Source organism: Perna viridis, chromosome 9 (assembly GCF_037379345.1).
Source record: "Perna viridis isolate PV_CMFRI_1.1 ecotype Kerala chromosome 9, ASM3737934v1, whole genome shotgun sequence".
Taxonomy (NCBI): Eukaryota; Metazoa; Mollusca; class Bivalvia; order Mytilida; family Mytilidae; genus Perna; species Perna viridis.
Window position 1 is genome coordinate 16,637,899 of NC_142453.1, and position 20,235 is coordinate 16,658,133.

At 34.2% G+C, this 20,235-nt stretch overlaps 3 protein-coding genes across 3 annotated transcripts; 2 read left to right on the forward strand and 1 right to left on the reverse strand.

The window, feature by feature from the left end:
* Positions 1 to 7,231: 7,231 nt before the first annotated feature.
* On the reverse strand, positions 7,232 to 10,959 carry LOC148606986 (uncharacterized). The gene is made up of 3 exons (XM_088546368.1): positions 10,814 to 10,959; positions 8,409 to 8,800; positions 7,232 to 7,339 (listed from the first exon to the last, which is right to left on the reverse strand). Coding segments are annotated over exons 2-3 (393 nt in total). The 5' UTR covers position 8,800; positions 10,814 to 10,959; the 3' UTR covers positions 7,232 to 7,337.
* A 1,181-nt stretch (positions 10,960 to 12,140) lies between these two features.
* LOC148606987 (uncharacterized) lies at positions 12,141 to 15,850 on the forward strand. The gene is made up of 3 exons (XM_088546694.1): positions 12,141 to 12,834; positions 14,971 to 15,022; positions 15,746 to 15,850. The coding sequence occupies exons 1-2, from the start codon at positions 12,540 to 12,542 to the stop codon at positions 15,018 to 15,020; spliced, it is 345 nt and encodes a 114-aa protein (XP_088402820.1). The 5' UTR covers positions 12,141 to 12,539; the 3' UTR covers positions 15,021 to 15,022; positions 15,746 to 15,850.
* A 1,268-nt stretch (positions 15,851 to 17,118) lies between these two features.
* On the forward strand, positions 17,119 to 19,135 carry LOC148606988 (uncharacterized). Its single transcript, XM_088546205.1, has 3 exons — positions 17,119 to 17,447; positions 18,176 to 18,239; positions 18,972 to 19,135. The coding sequence occupies exons 1-2, from the start codon at positions 17,180 to 17,182 to the stop codon at positions 18,226 to 18,228; spliced, it is 321 nt and encodes a 106-aa protein (XP_088402331.1). The 5' UTR covers positions 17,119 to 17,179; the 3' UTR covers positions 18,229 to 18,239; positions 18,972 to 19,135.
* The last annotated feature ends 1,100 nt before the right edge of the window (positions 19,136 to 20,235 follow it).

Sequence of the window (20,235 nt, forward strand, 5' to 3'; positions counted from 1 at the left end):
CTGCACCCTGTGAAGCATTTTCAAGCAATTTTGTGTGCTGTTTGGTATCAACTTCCTGTATAATTTTAGGTATACCTTGCACTACAAATCATGCAACATCTTGTTTTATTTAGCTTAAATTTTCCATTTCAGAAAACATCACAGTTCATCAGTAATACATCAAAAACTAGTAATCATGTACCTTGCATAGTATTAGAGGACACTTCAAAACATACATCAAGAACACGATCTTCACAAACAGTAAAGAATACAGGACAAAAGACTAGATGTTCTTTTCAGTCAGAATTTGAAGCTGCTATGTTATGAAAAAGGAAAAGGAGAAATTTGCGTCCATTGAAGCCTGTTATTACACCAATGTTTGATGACAGTGACGAAGAAGATTTTGCAGTGGTTGAATTAGATTTATCAAACATACTGTAATGAATATATCTAGTCTTAATATTTTACTATTCCCATATCTGTAAACCCCCAAATTAGAGGGGAGACTCCCGCATAATCAACGAAAAATTTAGAATCTTTCACATAAAAAAGTAGATATTTGATTTTTTACAAAACAAAAAAAAAATTGCTTTTACATAAAAATCTCCCACATGAACTGTTCCAACGGTTTACAGGTATGCATTCCTCCTGCTTTAATTCAGAAATGATGGCTCTGATATTTGAAAAATTGTGACAACTTTTTTTCTTATTCAGAATCTCTTATTTTGTAATTTTCATTATCAAGGAAGAATGATTGTCCAGATATTGACTTTTAGTGTACTGATTCATGTTTTATATCTTCAATAAAAAAGGATCTAATAAAAATGCACAAAATATTTTAACAAGGAAGTAAAATTTATTGGTGAATAACATACCAGTAGATCAATATTTTCTTATGCATGTATGTATATCCTCATTTAGGATCTTGGATTTCTTTCATGATTATGAGGTTATATCTAAATATAGGAAAGAATGAAGAATGTTTTTTACATGTAAAATATGATGCTGAGAATCATTCAGCAGTAAACTTGCAGATATTGTAAACATTTTCTGACTCCTTTGGTTTTCTCCATTTCATAGCATTAATATTTTTTGGCCAGTCACCCGTGATTTATCTTTTCATAATTTCATTTAACACACCTTGAATTGTGGGAAGTTTTAATGATTTCCTTGTTATTTGATAAAACCTACTAATATAAACCTGTGAAAAATCTAGAAAAATCCTTTGCTTGCCAAAATTTTATATGTTTATACATGTATCTCAAAAATGTTTTTTTTTCTAATATTGTTTTAGTGTGAAATAATTCACAATCCTTTGAAATCCTTATTAAATAGACCAGTTAACATCCTAAAAGTTACAAGTACTTAAAGTTAGAAGAAAATCTGATGAATTGAAGCAGTATTCAGGGGGATGACAGACCAGGGGCGGATTCATGTGGGGTGTGGCAGGCGTGCACCCCCACCAAAATTTGCAAAGCATGGGTTGTCATGGGTAGATTTAGGCAGTTTTAGGTTTAAACTTTAATTTCTCGCTAATTATACCAAAAAAGATATCTACATTTCAGTCACTCTAGAAGAATATAAAAAAAATTTAACCTCGACAAATTTTTAACTGTGCGCCCCCCCTCCTCCCCCCCCCCCCAATCGAAAATCCTGGATCCGCACAAGCAGACTGACCAATCAAATTGAAACAGTCAAAAGTTTTATCTTGTAACATTGTAGCCTGACTAATTGGAGGCGCTACATCCAAATCTAGGTTGTTACAATGGGAGTTAACCAATTTATATGGTTAGAACTGGTGAATTAATTTACCAAGTAAAATATCCTGATATTTCACTTTTTAAAAAGAAATTAAACAACAGCATGCCATTCCAATAAAAATTTCCTTGTACGGCATCAGCTGTACCAAACCTGGCGCTACGCACTTGTTATTATTATTTTTATATCAAAGGTTTAAAAATTAAGGTACTGTATAGTTACTTATTTCTGTAAAGGCCTCCCAGGTACACTGCATAAAAAAGTTTCAGGTGCAAGCAATTTAGGCAGCACATGTGGCAGCTTCTTCTGGCATGGATCCAGAAATTTTTGAAAATGGAAGTGGGAGTTTCTAGGCTATTATTTTCTCAATTTTGCCAAAATTTTGTACAATTTTTTTTTTGAAGTCCAACAAAATGGAGGTTCCAAGTCGAAACTCTTTGTATCTGCCTCTGTTCTTTTACTTATCTGACAAAACTAGATACAAGAAGTATTTTTGTCCCCCCCCCGCCACTACGCAGAAGGGGACATAGAAATACCAGTGTCTGTCAGTGCATGTGTGTACCTCCGATCACACTTGTGGATGCAACTCCTTGGAAACCACTTGACGAATTTTGATCAAAATTTGTAGGATTGTTAGTCACCATTTGATGTTGATCATATTACGCCACCATTTTGATCAACTATTTTTACAGGAGTGAATATGGGACTTTGGACTTCAGCTTTTCTTTTTGCGGCGGGGAACATATGGCTGCAAGTTTCTTGAGGGTACATTTTTATGTTCTTATAGATTTTGCCTTATTTTCAAGTTTTTGAGCTTTACTTATGTATAATTTATGCAAAGAAGCATTTAGTATAATGAATATTATTTCATGCTTGTGTTTTTAATTTGTCTTTGTTTTGAATTTTTCTGTGTGTATAGCATTTTTGTTTTCAATGTTCTTGCTTGTTGTATATTGCATTGAACAAATTTATAAGTTTTGATGGTTCCACTATTAAGATCTCTATCAATGAACATTTATTTAAAGTAACAACTTCAGTTGTTGTTTGAAAGTGTGTATGTCTTTTGGTGAAATTCCTACTTTTCTTTCTTGAATTACTGATCATGGCTTTTACATAATTTTCGTGGGTTTTGCACCATACCTCAAGAACCATTTCTTCAATAATTCAATAAACTTCAAACTTTATACAATTGTTTGTTATAATGATCAGATGGTCTGTTTTTGAAAAAAATTCTATTTAGAGTTTCAAAGCCATAAAATGTCTCATATTTTTATGGGATTTGTTCACATGTCATACTCTAACTCCATCATTGGGACGAGTGTATCATGCACTCATGGCACAATCGTTGACTTGGTACATGTGTCTTTAAATCCAGAACATTAGCAACTGAATGAGTGTATATAGGAAAGATGGATGTTCACCCTATGTAAACATTGGTTGTAGGGGGATTGTTGTTTGTTTTTTTTTTTTCAGTTTTGGCATCTTGTTATTGTTTCAATTTTCTTTATCTCTTGACTTTGTTGTTTTTTTATATTGTGCTTTTTATAACCTCAAATTCACAAACATACTGTGTTCAGTGCTTGTTAAAAAAATGAAAAATAAACAATAAAAACTGTATCATGATGTATGTTATGTTTCACTGTTTCTCTTTGGATAAACTTTTATTATTCTCCTGCAATCAAAGTTTGTTTTTCGGTCTGTTTATCTGTCTGCATGTCTTGTATGCACAACTCTTCCTAAACTGCTCTAGGAATTTTGATGAAATTTTATAGGATGGTTGGTTTGACAGCATATGTAGGTGTACAAATGTATGATGGAAGATAATTACTAATTACTGATCATGGCTTTTACATAATTTTCGTGGGTTTTGCACCATACCTCGAGAACCATTTCTTCAATAATTCAATAAACTTCAAACTTTATACAATTGTTTGTTATAATGATCAGATGGTCTGTTTTTGAAAAAAATTCTATTTAGAGTTTCAAAGCCATAAAATGTCTCATATTTTTATGGGATTTGTTCACATGTCATACTCTAACTCCATCATTGGGACAGGTGTATCATGCACTCATGGCACAATGTTGACTTGGTACATGTGTCTTTAAATCCAGAACATTAGCAACTGAATGAGTGTATATAGGAAAGATGGATGTTCACCCTAAGTAAACATTGGTTGTAGGGGGATTGTTGTTTGTTTTTTTTTTCAGTTTTGGCATCTTATTATTGTTTCAATTTTCTTTATCTCTTGACTTTGTTGTTTTTTTATATTGTGCTTTTTATAACCTCAAATTCACAAACATACTGTGTTCAGTGTTTGTTAAAAAAATGAAAAATAAACAATAAAAACTGTATCATGATGTATGTTATGTTTCACTGTTTCTCTTTGGATAAACTTTTATTATTCTCCTGCAATCAAAGTTTGTTTTTCGGTCTGTTTATCTGTCTGCATGTCTTGTATGCACAACTCTTCCTAAACTGCTCTAGGAATTTTGATGAAATTTTATAGGATGGTTGGTTTGACAGCATATGTAGGTGTACAAATGTATGATGGAAGATAATTACTAATTACTGATCATGGCTTTTACATAATTTTCGTGGGTTTTGCACCATACCTCGAGAACCATTTCTTCAATAATTCAATAAACTTCAAACTTTATACAATTGTTTGTTATAATGATCAGATGGTCTGTTTTTGAAAAAAATTCTATTTAGAGTTTCAAAGCCATAAAATGTCTCATATTTTTATGGGATTTGTTCACATGTCATACTCTAACTCCATCATTGGGACGGGTGTATCATGCACTCATGGCACAATCGTTGACTTGGTACATGTGTCTTTAAATCCAGAACATTAGCAACTGAATGAGTGTATATAGGAAAGATGGATGTTCACCCTAAGAAAACATTGGTTGTAGGGGGATTGTTGTTTGTTTTTTTTTTCAGTTTTGGCATCTTGTTATTGTTTCAATTTTCTTTATCTCTTGACTTTATTGTTTTTTTATATTGTGCTTTTTATAACCTCAAATTCACAAACATACTGTGTTCAGTGCTTGTTAAAAAAATGAAAAATAAACAATAAAAACTGTATCATGATGTATGTTATGTTTCACTGTTTCTCTTTGGATAAACTTTTATTATTCTCCTGCAATCAAAGTTTGTTTTTCGGTCTGTTTATCTGTCTGCATGTCTTGTATGCACAACTCTTCCTAAACTGCTCTAGGAATTTTGATGAAATTTTATAGGATGGTTGGTTTGACAACATATGTAGATGTACAAATGTATGATGGAAGATAATTACTAATTACTGTCAAAGCCTCCTAAGGACAATAGTTGAACTTAAGGGTTTTACGTATAACATTGAACTCCATTTGAATAGGATTCTCTATGTGAGCTTGTAGCATTTCTAGTTATTTTTAGATGTTGTTATTTTGAAAAAAAAATGCATAAATTAAAAATGTACGAGGTTATAACGCTGACATCACTAGTCTCATTAATGTTGAATCATTCCAAACATTTAGTTTAGACAATACAAATATAACTAAAATTAAATTTGTCGATCCTCATTCTGGTCTTGGGGAAGTTGTATTCATATATACACACTACTTACATGAGTACTCCGGTAATGGTAGAGGTCCGGTAAGTTTGTTGGTTTTTTTTACTTGGTGCTGATGGAGTATAAATGAACGGATTTTCAACCTCTTAACATTGAAGGGGTACTAGTTTGAGTAATTCGCTCGATTATAATTATTTCAGTTTTAATGGCAAGGAAAGATGGCCTAGTAGAACACCATGAGCAGAGTTTACTAAGCTAGTAATTAAACTTCTAAACGTAGTACTGTAAAATCTTGAATTTTGTTTGATAAAAGAATACTGGATATTACATATCATGGATCTTAAAATGCTTAACTCCATAAATATGTGAGCATTGCTATAGAGTGCCAAAATGAGGTTTGGGGTGATTTTAGGGGTTGGTGTCGGTTGGTTGTATGAATAAGGTGGGGGGTGTCTCTGGTGTCCAAACAGTAAATTGAATAAAATTGTATGAATCTCTTTGAAATAGTTTTACAACGTACCATATCAACAAATAAAAGCAGGAATTTATTTTTGGGGTTGATACGTACTTGAAACAGATTTCTAGGGATAGTTCGCGCGGATTCTCCGTACTCGATTGAGCCATACAAGATTGAAGTAATCACTACAGAAGTTTTATGTTCGTCATCATGAACTCGTGGATCGTTATTATGTATCCATCTGCACCATGAAAACTGATTTATTCAACGGATCATAGTTTTCCTTTCCTCGTTTGTCTGCCCCGGACTCCATTTTTGGTATTGCTCCTAATATGGTGGATTTCCTTGTTTGTCTACCCTGGACTTGACTTTTTATGAGCAACTCGGCGGATGTTTCTAGAAAAGCGGAGGACGCTTACCCTACCGGTGCATCTGGTCCATGCTCCCAGTTTTTAGTGGAATCCGAGTTGCTCATTTGCTTTTGTGACTTTGTATGTATGATTTTAGTTACTTTTATGTTTTTTGTTGTGTATGTCTGTTTTCCATGTCGGGTCTTTTTCCCTGGATTACATTCTTTTGATAGAACCTATAACCTTGGTTTCCTTGATTACTCTCTCATACATGTGCAATATATCAGACATGACCAAGTCTTTATTGCCTTAAGTAATCCCTTTTGTATTAAGTGTTAGTCTGGTTATCATGAAAGTGTTGCTGTTTGTATACGACAGTTATTGTTTGGTATTCATTTGTGTTTCAGATCTGATCGGGGGACTGGGCTCCCAACAATGTTGGTGGGAGCAACTTCACAGGTAAAGGGGTACGAGTGTGCGGTATCGGAAATTTTTACCCATCCCAATCATATTTTCTCACAATGAAATACTGACACCCATTTATATATATGTAATTTGCATTTATGTAACTCATTCATATATATGCATAACATTTATCAGTATCTACATATCGCAAAAGGATGCTGGTGAGAAGATATGACATTCCGTACCTAAGGACTTCAATTATCATGTCAGAGTTAATTAGACCCCTTTCTACGTATCAATCTTGCATCTATTGAAGTGTTAATCTTTATTTACTTCAATTTTAAGGATTATTTAATTGATTTCAAATCAATAAAGCATTGTAAATGTATAGTCAGTTTGTAAACGTTAACCTCTTTCACATATATTGCATCTAAAATGCCTACCATTTCTTATATATCACTAATCATAAAAAGTAGAACAATATGGGCCGAACATCTATACTTGCCCTTTAAAATTAAGTTACCCCGTGGCTCACAAATATGACCGAATATTTTGGTCGAAAATCATACACAGAGAATCACTGGATATTACTGGAGCGGGTCCCTCTTAGGTCAATCAGCCCCAGCCCCTTTTTATCAATTTCTGGATCCGCCCCGTGTTTAATAATGTTTATACGTTTTCCATAAAAAATAACACGAAACAGAACAAAAAAATAGGCTAAAACGCTGTTATTTTTACAGGGTTTATTTCACTGTTGACAAGCAACTGGTCAGATGTTTAGTGACTCCGGCATTGGTGTAGTTCTGCAATACATGGTTAATTTTCTTCTGCTATTTCTGAAAAAGATAAATGCTAAGTTGTACTGATTAAGTTCATCAATTCGCTCATTTGTTTTTCAGGGGTGTTTTCCTGTATTTTTACGTTTTGAGCTCACTATAAGATATGCCTGCACTATGTACAGCAGAGTTGTTGGGTGCATATATGTAAAAGGAACAGGTTTCTTTCCGTTAAAAATTATTTAGACTTCCACTGACAAGATTGTATTTCGGATGCACTTTTAAGTATAATTAAAATAATGAAAGACGACGGAGTCGTTTCTCCTGCTGTTTATGATGAGTCACTATGGCGTAGGGACACACTTTTTACACCCTGTATATTAGTGGGCGATGTTACCTTGTCCGTCCGTCCGAATTTTGTTGCAATTGTCTCGACTTCCCGTTGACGGATTAGTTTCAAATTTGGTAAATTCATATTGATAGTAAGCGATGTTGGATGCTTTCCGATATCAATCTCTGTTTTGTGGGACTTTCATGTTTCGTGCCACTTTGATGTGGCACATCAACGCGTGTAACTTCTTGTTGTTTTGCTTTTTTTTTGTACTGGTATCCAAACAAATTGCATCGAAGCTTTGACTATATAGTTTTGGTCAGTTCTAGGGACCAGCCATCGACTGACCACGTTCATTTGGGCTGAATTAAAGTTTGTTTTTTACAATATTTCCAAAAAGGGCTGATCTTTACATGCAATCAACTGACAACAATTGAAAGGTTAAATTACAATACTAGAAATAAGTACTATCTTTAAAAAAGGATAGCTGACACAGTAAAATTTTACTTCCAATTTTCTATATTTATTTCAAGAAAATAACATGGCACGCGATTTCAAAATTTTTAACGCCACTTACGTTATCAATATTTGACCAATCGGGAAACAGAATTGCGATCAGGTGACTTGCGTTTCCATAGAAGAGCGTCCTTAAGGTCAAAGGGTAAAAAGCGAAACCATACAGACTGCGTCGGATAAAGTAGAAATAAAAGGTCAGGACAGAATTTACTTTGATACTGACCTCCTTTTATAAATTTACTTGGATTTCCCTAAATGGCAAAACTTCCTAAATTATCTTACATTTGTAGATCATACGTGGCATTCCAAAACCACCTCCTAAGCTACTACCGCCTACACCGCCAAAACTTCCAAATGAAGAACCACCGAATGGAGAGCCGCCGAATGCAGAATTACCGAATGCTGAACCACCAAATGAAGAACCAAATGGATAACCGCCGAATGAAGATCCTCCGAAAGTTGATAAACCACCGCCGAATGATCCTAAGCCACCATCAAATGGTCCTAAGCCTCCGCCGAACGATCCTATTCCACCGTAGCTTGGAATTCCACCCAGTGATGAAAGGCCTGATCCTCCTAGTCCACCCATTCCACCCATTCCAGCAATCGCATATGTTTGTCCATGAGCCACTGCCAACAAGCAGGCAACAAATACACACGCAATGGTCCTCATTCTGAAATAAATTAACGAAACGAATTTTGTAAAGGAAACACAAATTTGAAAAGAAAACAATTTTAAAATGGCAGTGCGGTAACACAGAATCTACCGAAAAAAGCTTGCAGTGTTTAACTTGGAGCCTACCATTGTTAGTGTTGTTTAGTGAAAAGCACATTTTAGCTCCAACACCAGGATTTTCTGTTTTCTTAATTTTTTTAATATTTCTTTTTTTTCTGTTTTTGTTGTTGTTGTTGTTGAATTTTAGTTTGACTGATTACATAATGCACATTAAAAAAGGGCGGGAATTTATTTAAATTATCTATATTTTTATCTTCAAAAACAAAACAAGAATTAGTATTACTTAGCTTGATCAAACACATATCTATGATTATGTTTTGTTTTATTTATTTTTTTTTTTCACATTGCGTCTTTTGCATACGTATGCACATGATTATAATCTGCCTGATTTCTAGGTGGAAGGGTAATACCATTAATAATATCATACCTTGTTGATCAAGTTTGTGACAAACAACAGTAAAACAAACTAAAGAAACAAGCAGTTTATTATTACAGGAATAATTAATTCGAAAATACACAGAATCCTCTTCTTCGCTTTTACATATTTTTTTACCAAATAATTCGAACCTAAAAGCCTTTTAAAAAGGCAATTATCGAGAGTCATTTATTTTTTCAATAAACTTTCCATGTGAATGGCAGGCCCTTCTTTTTTATGATACATGTTAGGATTGTTGACAACGCAATAATATTTATGTAGATGTATGTTTTTTAATATTGCACAAGAACTTTCAATGGGCAGTGTCAGGACCTGGAGGTTAACCCCGGTCCCCTTTTGTTTAAAAATAATGTTAATTTCGTGAAACTTTTTGGCAAATGAGCAAATAATAGCTTGAAACCCCCTTTCCACTTTGCACTTGGCATATTAAAATGGAGTGGTGAATCTGTGGAATCATACACATATAGAGGCCTTTTTTTTCAACGAAAGAAATTTTCCATATGTTGAACAGCATAGATTTTCGATAATGAAGTCATTTGTTCGATACAAAATAAATAAATGCGGATCTAGATATTTATAAAAAGGGGGTGTGGTTCAAAACTGAAATGACGGTCTAGGCTGGGAAAAACGTTAAGACGGACTCTGAACTATTTAGTGACATACTAAATGATACTACACTCAAGTCGTATATCATTTTGTAAGACGGAGGACGCTTACCCTACCGGTGCACTTTGTCCATGCCCCCGGTTTTTTTGTGGAGTCCGAGTTTCTCATTTACTTTTGATACTTGGTATGCACTGTTTTAGTAATTTTGTGTTCTTTGTTGTGTTTGTCTGTTTTCCATGTCAGGCCTTTTTACTTGGATTACATTCTTTTGATTTCCGCTAGAATGTCGGTTCCCTTGATAACTCTTTGTCCAGAAAAAAAATGGCCTTACTAAAAACAATATTTAAATTCCGTCTGAATTTCTTTTGCCAGTGAATGTGTGGCACCACGCTCGTCAGAAATCCTCGGCCGACATATAGTAGTAAACAACCGTTTAATCTCTTAGAAAAGCTTTTTAGCTCAAAGCAACAAATTGGCTAGGAGATAAGCATTCAAGCTCCACACAGCGGCAGATGTTCGTTTTCTTTCTCACTAACCGCTGCAGACAGACATTTCGAAATTCTCGTGCATAATTCAAATTATACGTCGTTTGACAATCGGACTCTTTCACTTTTCCCAACTTTGCAAGATTCTTGCATTTTCTGGGAGGGCTAGCTGCAGTGTCTGGAGTGAATTTTAACGTCAGACGCTGTCCGAAGCGTGATAAGTATTGCTGAATAAAACTTATAGTAGGAATGTCTTCTGTTGAATCACACACACAAAGCAATGAATCAATCAAACTCCAGGGTTTCACTTTCCCAGGGCCTTTGGTCACGGTAATATATCAAAGGAAACTACACAAAACCTGTATTTGGCCCAAATTATGAGTTGTTTATTTCTTTCTCCTACAAAAAAACCACAGACTCTTACCTGTTAGTTGTTCGAGAAAACCAGTTCTGTTCTGACTAATATTAAAAGCTCGGGTATATCAGGATATTTTCTGGCACCGGGTCCACAGGAATTATCCAATCACAAAGCAGTATTCTGCTGTATTGCCTCAATGTATTTAACCTTGACGCTTGATAAGGTCGTGAACTACTTGTACATTTGTCAATGATAAGAACAGGAATACCGTTTTTCAAAAGATGTTTGATGTCTTAATCACGACTTTACACGACTTCTTGAACAAAAAAATAATGTCCAAGATTTCAAATGTATTTCACTGCTTTTTTGAAGTAATTCAGAAGTTAAGAAAGAAGTAGCAATTTAGATATGGTGGTGATATAAGCGATTTTATCAGATTCGAGATATATTGAACATAGAATTTACAAACAATCAATCACCATGCTTTTTTTAAATATGAAATTTGCTTGACATAAACTTATAGCGATGTCTTTACCCATTAGACCACCGATAAATTCTAAATCAATGCCACTGTTTGTCCATGCACTTCTTCGTCATATCATTGCATCTGAGCCAGGGATTTGTCGCATAAAACAAACAAACCTGCTTTTATATTTTTAACATTTTTCTTGCATGTAATTGCCTATGGTTATACCAAAAGCTATGTATCATACGGGTTACTAAGTTTTGCATGACCCATTGAGTAACTAAAATGCGTGTTTTTGCGTATACTGTGCACGTAAACATTTCGTCATTTCACCTAGCCGAACAAGGAAGAAGTACGTTCGTCATCGATTTTAGCGCCGGTTCGCAAATCCATCTATCAAATAAACACGAATATGTCTTAATCACTACATTATACAAGAACATCTTCGTGCAACGACCTTATCTTGACACACTTGATTTATCAATTAAACGGGTGGTGTATCCTTTCTGACATTGGGTATTCTTTGAAGAGAAAAGTGTTGTATACTTATTCAGTAAAGAGATTTTCGTATTTTGAATTTTATGGTATAGCAAATAATGAATCAAATGAAGGGTTGTATTGGAAAAAAAGAGGCAGAACGTAAAGTTTAAAAAAATCCTCCCATCGTAAGCCGCAATCACTTCGTCTATAGAGAATTCTTACATAAAACGACGTATAATCATTTCGTGAAATTTTGCATTCATGCACCTACAACAATCCGCAGATCCCATAATGCATGTTACCCAACAGAAGATTCAAAACACTAGTCACAATGCATTTGTATAATATATGTATGTATACATGTGTATATTACATGGGATCCATAACCGCAAAATAAAACATTTTTACTTACAATGTAACTTTTATCCACAATGGTTAATTTGTGTATGTGTTTTTTGTTGTTTTCTTTGTGTAGTTTCAGTTTTATTCCTCGTTTTTCATTTCATGATACGGACGAATGAATGAATGAAAGAAAGTCGCTTTCTACTAAATTAGATGTACTTAAAGGGAGAAATAATTCTACTTGTCCAGCGGGCATATTCCTATTAATTGGACCTGTAGAAAATGAACGACTACGTCTTGAATTGGCCAGAAATAAAGCGTAACGAAGATAGTTGGTTGCAAAATTTCACACTTGGTGGATCTTTTCGTCATGTGTGTATATAGCCGAAGGGATAAGTATGTGTATTTAATTTAAGACAAATTAATTTATTCCTGCATGGTCGACCAAATCATCCGACTTCCTTAGGTCGTACTAATTTATTCTATAGTACCTTTGCATCAAAAATGAAGTTTTTAAACGTGTTCATCGTTTTTCTGAGTCTTGCTGTTTTTGTCTCTGGACAACTTTTCGGTGGTACTCAATTCTACCAAGCCGGTCAATATCAGGCTGCGGGATTCAGCCCCTTCCCTATAGCAGGACATCCTTTCGCTGTGGGAGCCGGACCTTTTATCGGAGGTGGAGGTTTTGGAGGAGGACATGGTCACTCACATGTTCATTATCATGACCACCATGGACACAGTCACGGCTTTGGTGGGGGATTAATTCCAGGAGGAATAAATTCTAGAGATGTTGGTTCTGGTAAGTCAGTGTATCTGTTTTTAGAGATGTCAAACATTTCAAGCTGTTCGCGATCACTACATGAATCAGAGTTTGGGAAGGCAAGGAGCCAGGAGCAATTAGACCTTTCTACCTTAAAATGACCGCTCAAACTAAACGAAACCTATACTTTTCGTAATATAAACGTGTATCCCCTTGAAATTGTGAATACCTCTGGAAAATCTGGATAATGGCAACTTCTCAATAATTCTTACCCAACCGCTGCATGAATCATAATCATAAGGAAAATCGAATAAATGATTTATATGATAATGTTTTTTTTTTCAAAAGTATGCATTTCTAATTTATCTTTGGAGAGTACCGACAATGCTGCAGCATTGCTATCGGTTATTTTAACTGAGAGGAACTGATTTCCAACTTCTTAGGTTGTATGAATAGGCCGACTTCAGTAGGACTCATACCCCAAATTAAAAGCTAGTACTACTCGGGCGGTTGTCTCATCAATATGAATAATTGAAAAGAATAAGTTAGCATAATGAGGGTCGATCTACATTAAAATGCGCATTGAAATGGTTACCGAGATCTACTCATTTCTTCATCATGTCTTGTGTCTTTCGAGATTGCTTCTTCCGGTAAAATGCAATCCTTAAAGATAAAGTTAGACTCGTGTTTAAAGTATATATAAGTTCTTTTGAATTCTATAAACTGCTTAGGTGAAAATATTTTAACAAAATTCATATACTTTATTCAACTATGTTTGTTACAAATTTACGCCATCGTGCAAGCTTGCAATGTACCCTCCCTGTTGATAAATGCTTGTTGAGTCAGAGTGGTATACCAGGTCCATGCACAGGACTTTTGAAAGGGGGCGCTAACTGAAAAGGTCGGGGATCTGGAGGCAAATGTCGACTTTAAAGGTCACAGTTGAATCAAAACCATGTGAAAGTTTTCAAGATGAGTGCCACCCGCGCACCCCCATACACATACCACACACACAATAAAAAATTGTTCACCCTTTAGGAAACAATAATAACGAAATACAAATAATACGGATAAAGATATACATCTTAGTCTTAGAAAAATGGTTAAATAGCATAAGACCAAAACAATAATAGTCTTGTTTCCTGCTACAAGCAAGAAAAAACTTTGGTAAGTAGGTATGGAAAATAATTTATTATTTAAAAACATTCTACATTGAATTACTGGGGAAACAATCTAGAATTTATATAAGGGTGCTTGAGCTAAAATGGCCATAAAATGTTTAGGGTAAGCCCAAAAACTAGGGTAGGTAGGGTTACTAACATAAAACAGACATATCATTTGTTTGCCTGATCGGAATGCAAATGATAGTATCATACAGTGAAATCTGTGTTTTATAGTATTTTAACATTGGTTCGGTTAAGAAGGTAGTAGACCTATGGTAAGGGATATAACTCTTGAAATCAGTGACATGTTTGTATCATATTTAATTTCACAAAGCCTCTCAAGCTTTTGTTTGAAGCAGAATAAAATCAATCCAAGTTAATTAGATGCTTACATAATATTGATATAAGATGCTGAATACAAACGTTCCAATGATTTTTAGGAGTTGTGTCCCTTACCCTAGGTCTCCCTCCTTAAGACAGGTGTTCATTTTACAAATGTTCTAAATATACTTGACTATATAGAGACTCCAATGTGACTGGTCTAACTTTTCGAAATATTTAGGGTTCGGTTTAGAAGGTTTTTACTCTTATTAAGTACCATTTGTGTAAGAATCGGGAAATGAGTGGCACATCATTTTTCTCAATTTGGTCTTTTTTGCCTCAAACATATTCAATTACATCTAAACAACAACTATAAAGCTATTAAAATTTATCCTGGAACATTGGTGACGTAGATATTTTTGACTGCTTATATAAGGAAAAAGTTCAGGAAAAATTTCCCGAAATTTCTCCATAGTGCATTTCAACTAAATTTGACCTATCAATATGTTAAAAAGGCAAACTTTACAAACACTTTGACAGTAATTTCTTGAGGTATATACACTTGGATAATGCAATAAAATCTCTGTATATTTTTTCTTCATGTGCCACACCTTATACACAGTTTGCCTGATTCTTGGACGGAGATGTACTTAAAGATCATACTTATATTTTAGTATTATTTTCTTTCCAGCTGCTGTAGGATTTATCTTTGGTTCTCTCCTGAACAGAAACAATGGATAAAAGTAAGTAAATTCATATTTTTTCCCGTTTTATAAGCCAGTCTTTAGACGGACGTGCATGGAATACCAATGTCCACCCGTAAGTCGTAAACGATAATTAAAGATATCTTTATAATTATTAATTTATTTTTGTTTATCCTTTTTCGTTATCATGGAAAAGAGTTTTTTTTAATTGTTTTTATTGCGTTATACATTGTAGGACTTCAAACACCAAATATAAGCAAAATGGGCGTATTATGTGTTTCTGGGCAGCTGTATATTCTAAATTTGCATTTCAATTTTACTACAGAGACAACACAGCTAGGGCCTAGTTCCCTCTACCTAACATATGGAGCCCGAATTTTTAAGTACATAAAAACGAATTCCAGTTAATAAACTAGTTGGGCTGCATATTTTATAGTGAGGGCAAGTCCACGTGCTCTCGTTGTAGTAAAGTAACATGAAGAAAACCAATTATCATGTGTAAGATCGCATGAAATAATTACTTCTTTATTTTTATTTATAAGTTTTAGATTAACATTTTGCAGGGGAAAAAAACAAACAAACAATACAAAGATGTAGTGATGTCAGTCACTGAAATAAAAAGATCAACACAAAAATCTCATCTGACCTATTTCAATAGCTGACTGTGCGTGACATTGGAACCACTATTTTTTATGTATTTTCTTTTAATTCCCACCGATTAAACCTGTTTAATCATATTTTTTGTTTTTATATTTGTTTAAGGTGGACTTATTGTTTTGAAACGAAGACGCAGAGTGACGAATTCCATATCTTCATTAACTATCGAGATTCATAACATACTAGTAAATTAAACTATAACTTTCTTAGTTTATTTCTTTTAATTAGCCACAATCTTCAATACTATAACTTTCCCGGGTTTTTAAATCGCAATTTTCACAGTCAAAACCTTTTGACGGACATACTATTGGTCAGAAACAGTATACTTAGTCACTGGTCACTTTCTAGGAAGACATTGTTGCAATTTCTGTATTCGAAGTAAATAGAGGCTACTGATGACCACATTCTTGAAAAAAATGTTGTTTGAGTATGCCGAATATGAATGCAAAATAGCAGACAATACCGTTTTACGCCTTTATTCAACACTTTCTTTTGTCGTAGTGATGGAATCCATGTTTGTGTAAGGTATATAAATGAAATTTAGTAAGGAATCACACAATACAAAAAGTCAGCAGAGAAATTGCGATAAGTGTAGAAATTACTTTCGAAAAACCTCTTTTGGACCGTTTCCTTCTCGAAAGGTACTACTTAGCCTTCCTCGTTACACGAAAGCAGAACAAAATAGCGTATAGCGGAAATGGCCGAGTACTTACGATTACGGGGCGCCGAATGGGACTTGATCTTTTTTATAATCAAAATCAATTTTGTGTACGAAATTGAATTCCGTCATAACAAAATCAATTTTGTCGTACAAAACTTTGTTACACAGACTTGTTTTATGATCACTTCATTTTGTAATGACGAAATTATTTTTTTTGGAGACGAAATTCAATTTTGTGTCACAAAATTCAAATTCAATTTTGTCAGACGAAATTCAATTTGAGAGACAAAAGTCTATTTTTGTGTCACAAAATAAACTTTTGTCTCACAAAAAATCATTGGAACGTTTGTATTAAGCATTTTACATCAATCTTTATGGAGTGTTCATATCACATCTCATACGTTATGCCATAGCTTACCGAAACTACGCAGACTTTTTGTATCGCGCTAGTCTATGAACTCTAACAAATAGGCTTCTGGAACAGGGTTATGTTGCTACAAGATTGAAGTCATCACTACAGAAGTTTCATGGTCGTCATCATGAACTCGTGGATCGTTATGGTGTATCCATCTACACCATGGAAACTGATTTATTCAACGGATCATAGTTTTCCTTTCCTCGTTTGTCTACCCCGGACTTCACTTTTTATGAGCAACTCGGCGGGTGAATCATACATATACGATGGAAAACCTTTGATGACAAATAGGAACTTTAACCACACAAACCAATGACCTAATTGATGAATGACACGAGTCAAATGTACCACGACATTACGGAAGTTTCGAAATACTTTACAAGAACGTTATAAGTTCTTAGGCAATACACACAAAGCCAAACGATTCTGAAACCTTCCAACTGATCAGTGAATTGGTACCACAATGTTGTCTCTAAACGTCCTAATTGCTTTCCTCGTTCTTATATCTGTGTCTTATGGCTTTGTTGTTGCCCCGGGGTATTGGGGCAGTGGATTTGGTGCAAGCCCATTTTACGGAGGAGGCGGTTTTGGAGGAGGATTTTCTTCATTCTATAATCAGGGCTTTTACGAAGACCCACGTGTCCATGTACACTATCATCAACCAGCCTATAGTGCGGGAGGATTTGGTGGAGGTCTTTTTGGAGGGATCTCGCAGAGAGACATATTTTCAGGTACGAAATGTTCTTCCTTTCTGGATGTATATTTTTTTTATAATTCAGACGTTTTTGCTCTTAAAATTTCACGAGTCCGAATCCTATCATTAACTTTGACAAATACTTATCTAAATTTGTCACGGGTGATCACTGAAGATTGGTGATATCTTGTAAACGTTGCGTTACGTTTTAAATCCTATGGCATTTGAATGATTAACAATTATTGTTTTCATGTTCTTATGTTAAGAATCAAGAATGAGGTTAACAAATGTAATAAAAACACCAAGCATCACTCTTAGTTAAAAGAGTTAAATTGAATGTTATATTGCGGACAAAGCAGATTCTTTTATTTCATTATCCTTTAGTTGTTTATTATAACAAAAATACCATGTTGTATCGTCTCAAAACAAAATGCTTGGAATAACGTCACTTTTTCAAACCACCAAATTAAGCCATCATCTTAGCAGTAAATTAGACAATTTAGGGAGAATATCCATATGACAGTCACCCTATTAGGCATATACCAATAAAAACAAAGTAGGTACAGTCTAAGCGCGTCAGACGGACGGACGGATGTAGTCGAGCAGCTACTAGACCTGCATGCTTTTACCGTTGGTTATGCTGGTCAAATTAATAGGAGAAAAACTGACTAGCATTTATTATGACTCATTCGCATGCAATAACGTTAGAAAGATCCGATATTCATATGAATTAAGTCATGAGCATGTCATCTCTTATTTTGACAGGTGTAACAGGATTTGCCCTGGGAAGTCTGTTCCAGAGGAACCGACAAGGATAAAAAAAACCTAGGTATCAACATTCATTGACATTTTGATGAAGCCAACAATGTAATTTTAAGAGTTCAAATAACATGATTATTTGCCAATGTTTCGGTTTAACTTTTTTTAAGTACTGTGAACTTGCCAATGCACAGTTAGTTAAAAAAACTTATGATTAATACCGATATAGAAATAGATGTTTTGGAGAAATAAAAAAAAAAAACACATGAAATTAAATATTTTCCAAAATCACTCTTGAAATTACACTTTATTGGCATCATCTGATGAAGGGACAAATCTTAATTTTGACTTAAATCGATTAGAAATTAAATTATAAGGGTTGTTTAAGAAATATTTCGTTTTAAAATGAATACGGCATTTATATTCGATTATTTAACACCGAGCGAAGTCTTTCCTTATATGACAAATACGGTAAATTTTGTGACAAACATTTCCCTATGCGAGGCCAAAATAACAGCTGTTCCGTTTAACAACCCAAATTGGAAGTTGTATATATTTGTATATTATATGAACCAAATTTCAATATTATCAGACAGAACCTGGGTAATCTAGGTTCACAAATAATTCCAACTTGATTTTTCATCAAGACAACTTATTTATTTTTTTTTATAATAATTGCATCATGGTCCTTTATACTTTATATGCTATATCTGAGGTAGTGCACCTCTTTAATGTTCTTTTTCTTGTCAAATCTATAAATTCCTCGTTTTTCCGGAAACTTATCACCTCTTTTTTATTTCAGTATGCATCCCGATCTTGAATGAACTAACCTTACATCTGCCTCAGCACAGTTTTCGACACTTGTAATCAATTATTGCCGATTTGTTTCCGATTTCATTTGAGGAATTTTGTTTATCTGATGTTCGACATAATAGACACTTATGTTATAAAGTAAAGTGCCTTCTGAATACAAAATTGGTTTGTTTATATTGACCATTTTATTGTTTTGTTTTTGTTTTGTTTTTGTATGGGAAGGGTGATGCACACGGTCGCCTGAGGTAAGACAAATTTAAAAAAGCACTTTTGTCGCATTTGTTTCTGACTTTTGCACCCTTATTTTTGGATGAATTTAGACTCTCTTTCTTCCTTAAGGAGGAAGACCTAGGGTAAGGGACACAACTCTAACAAATCATTGGAACGTTTGTATTCAGCATTTTTCATCAATCTGATGTAAGCCTGAAAGAAACTTGGACTGAATTCATTCTGTTTCAAATGAAAGCTTGATAGGCTTTGGTGAAATTGAATATGATGCATATCACTGATTTTAAGCAATAGATTTGGTTACCTCTTTCGATAGTTTTGGTTTCGAGTACTTCTTGTATACCACTAATATTTTGATTACGATCTTCCTACATATTTGATTTTAATGCCACTGTTAGTGGACCTGAGATCCCCGAAGGTATTCACCAACCCAGTAATCAGTCAGACTTGGATGACCCCGAAATATATCATATTTTATTTACTCTACCCTATTTATGAAACCTTGCAGCATTCCAAATTTAAAAATACGTAAAGCACTGAGACTTCATTTCTTGCATTGCATATGGTAGAACCTCTTGCTGATGGAATTGTCTTCCTCTTTCGATAGTTTTGGTTTTGAGTACTTCTTGTATACAACTAAAATTTTGATTATAATCTTCCTACATATTTGATTTTAATGCTGCTGATGATAGGTTACTCCTTGAAACACGCGTACAGCATATCGAAATTTATCGAAACGGGTATTTTTGTATTCAAGAGTTATGTCCCTTACCCTAGGTCTACCTTCTTAACTTAGAATTGTTTGGCACTCATGTCATATGACTGATCTCTTAGATGAATTAAGGAAACACTATTGAATAAAAAGAAATTTATAGTTCGTATTCAAATACATTGAAAACGTATACTAATCAGAAGACAAAGCCTTGTAAAAAAGTTTACAAATGGAACCCAAAACAATAAGATTATTTAACGTAAACAAGGTAATATATAATATATAATACTACAATGTAAATTACAATCACGAA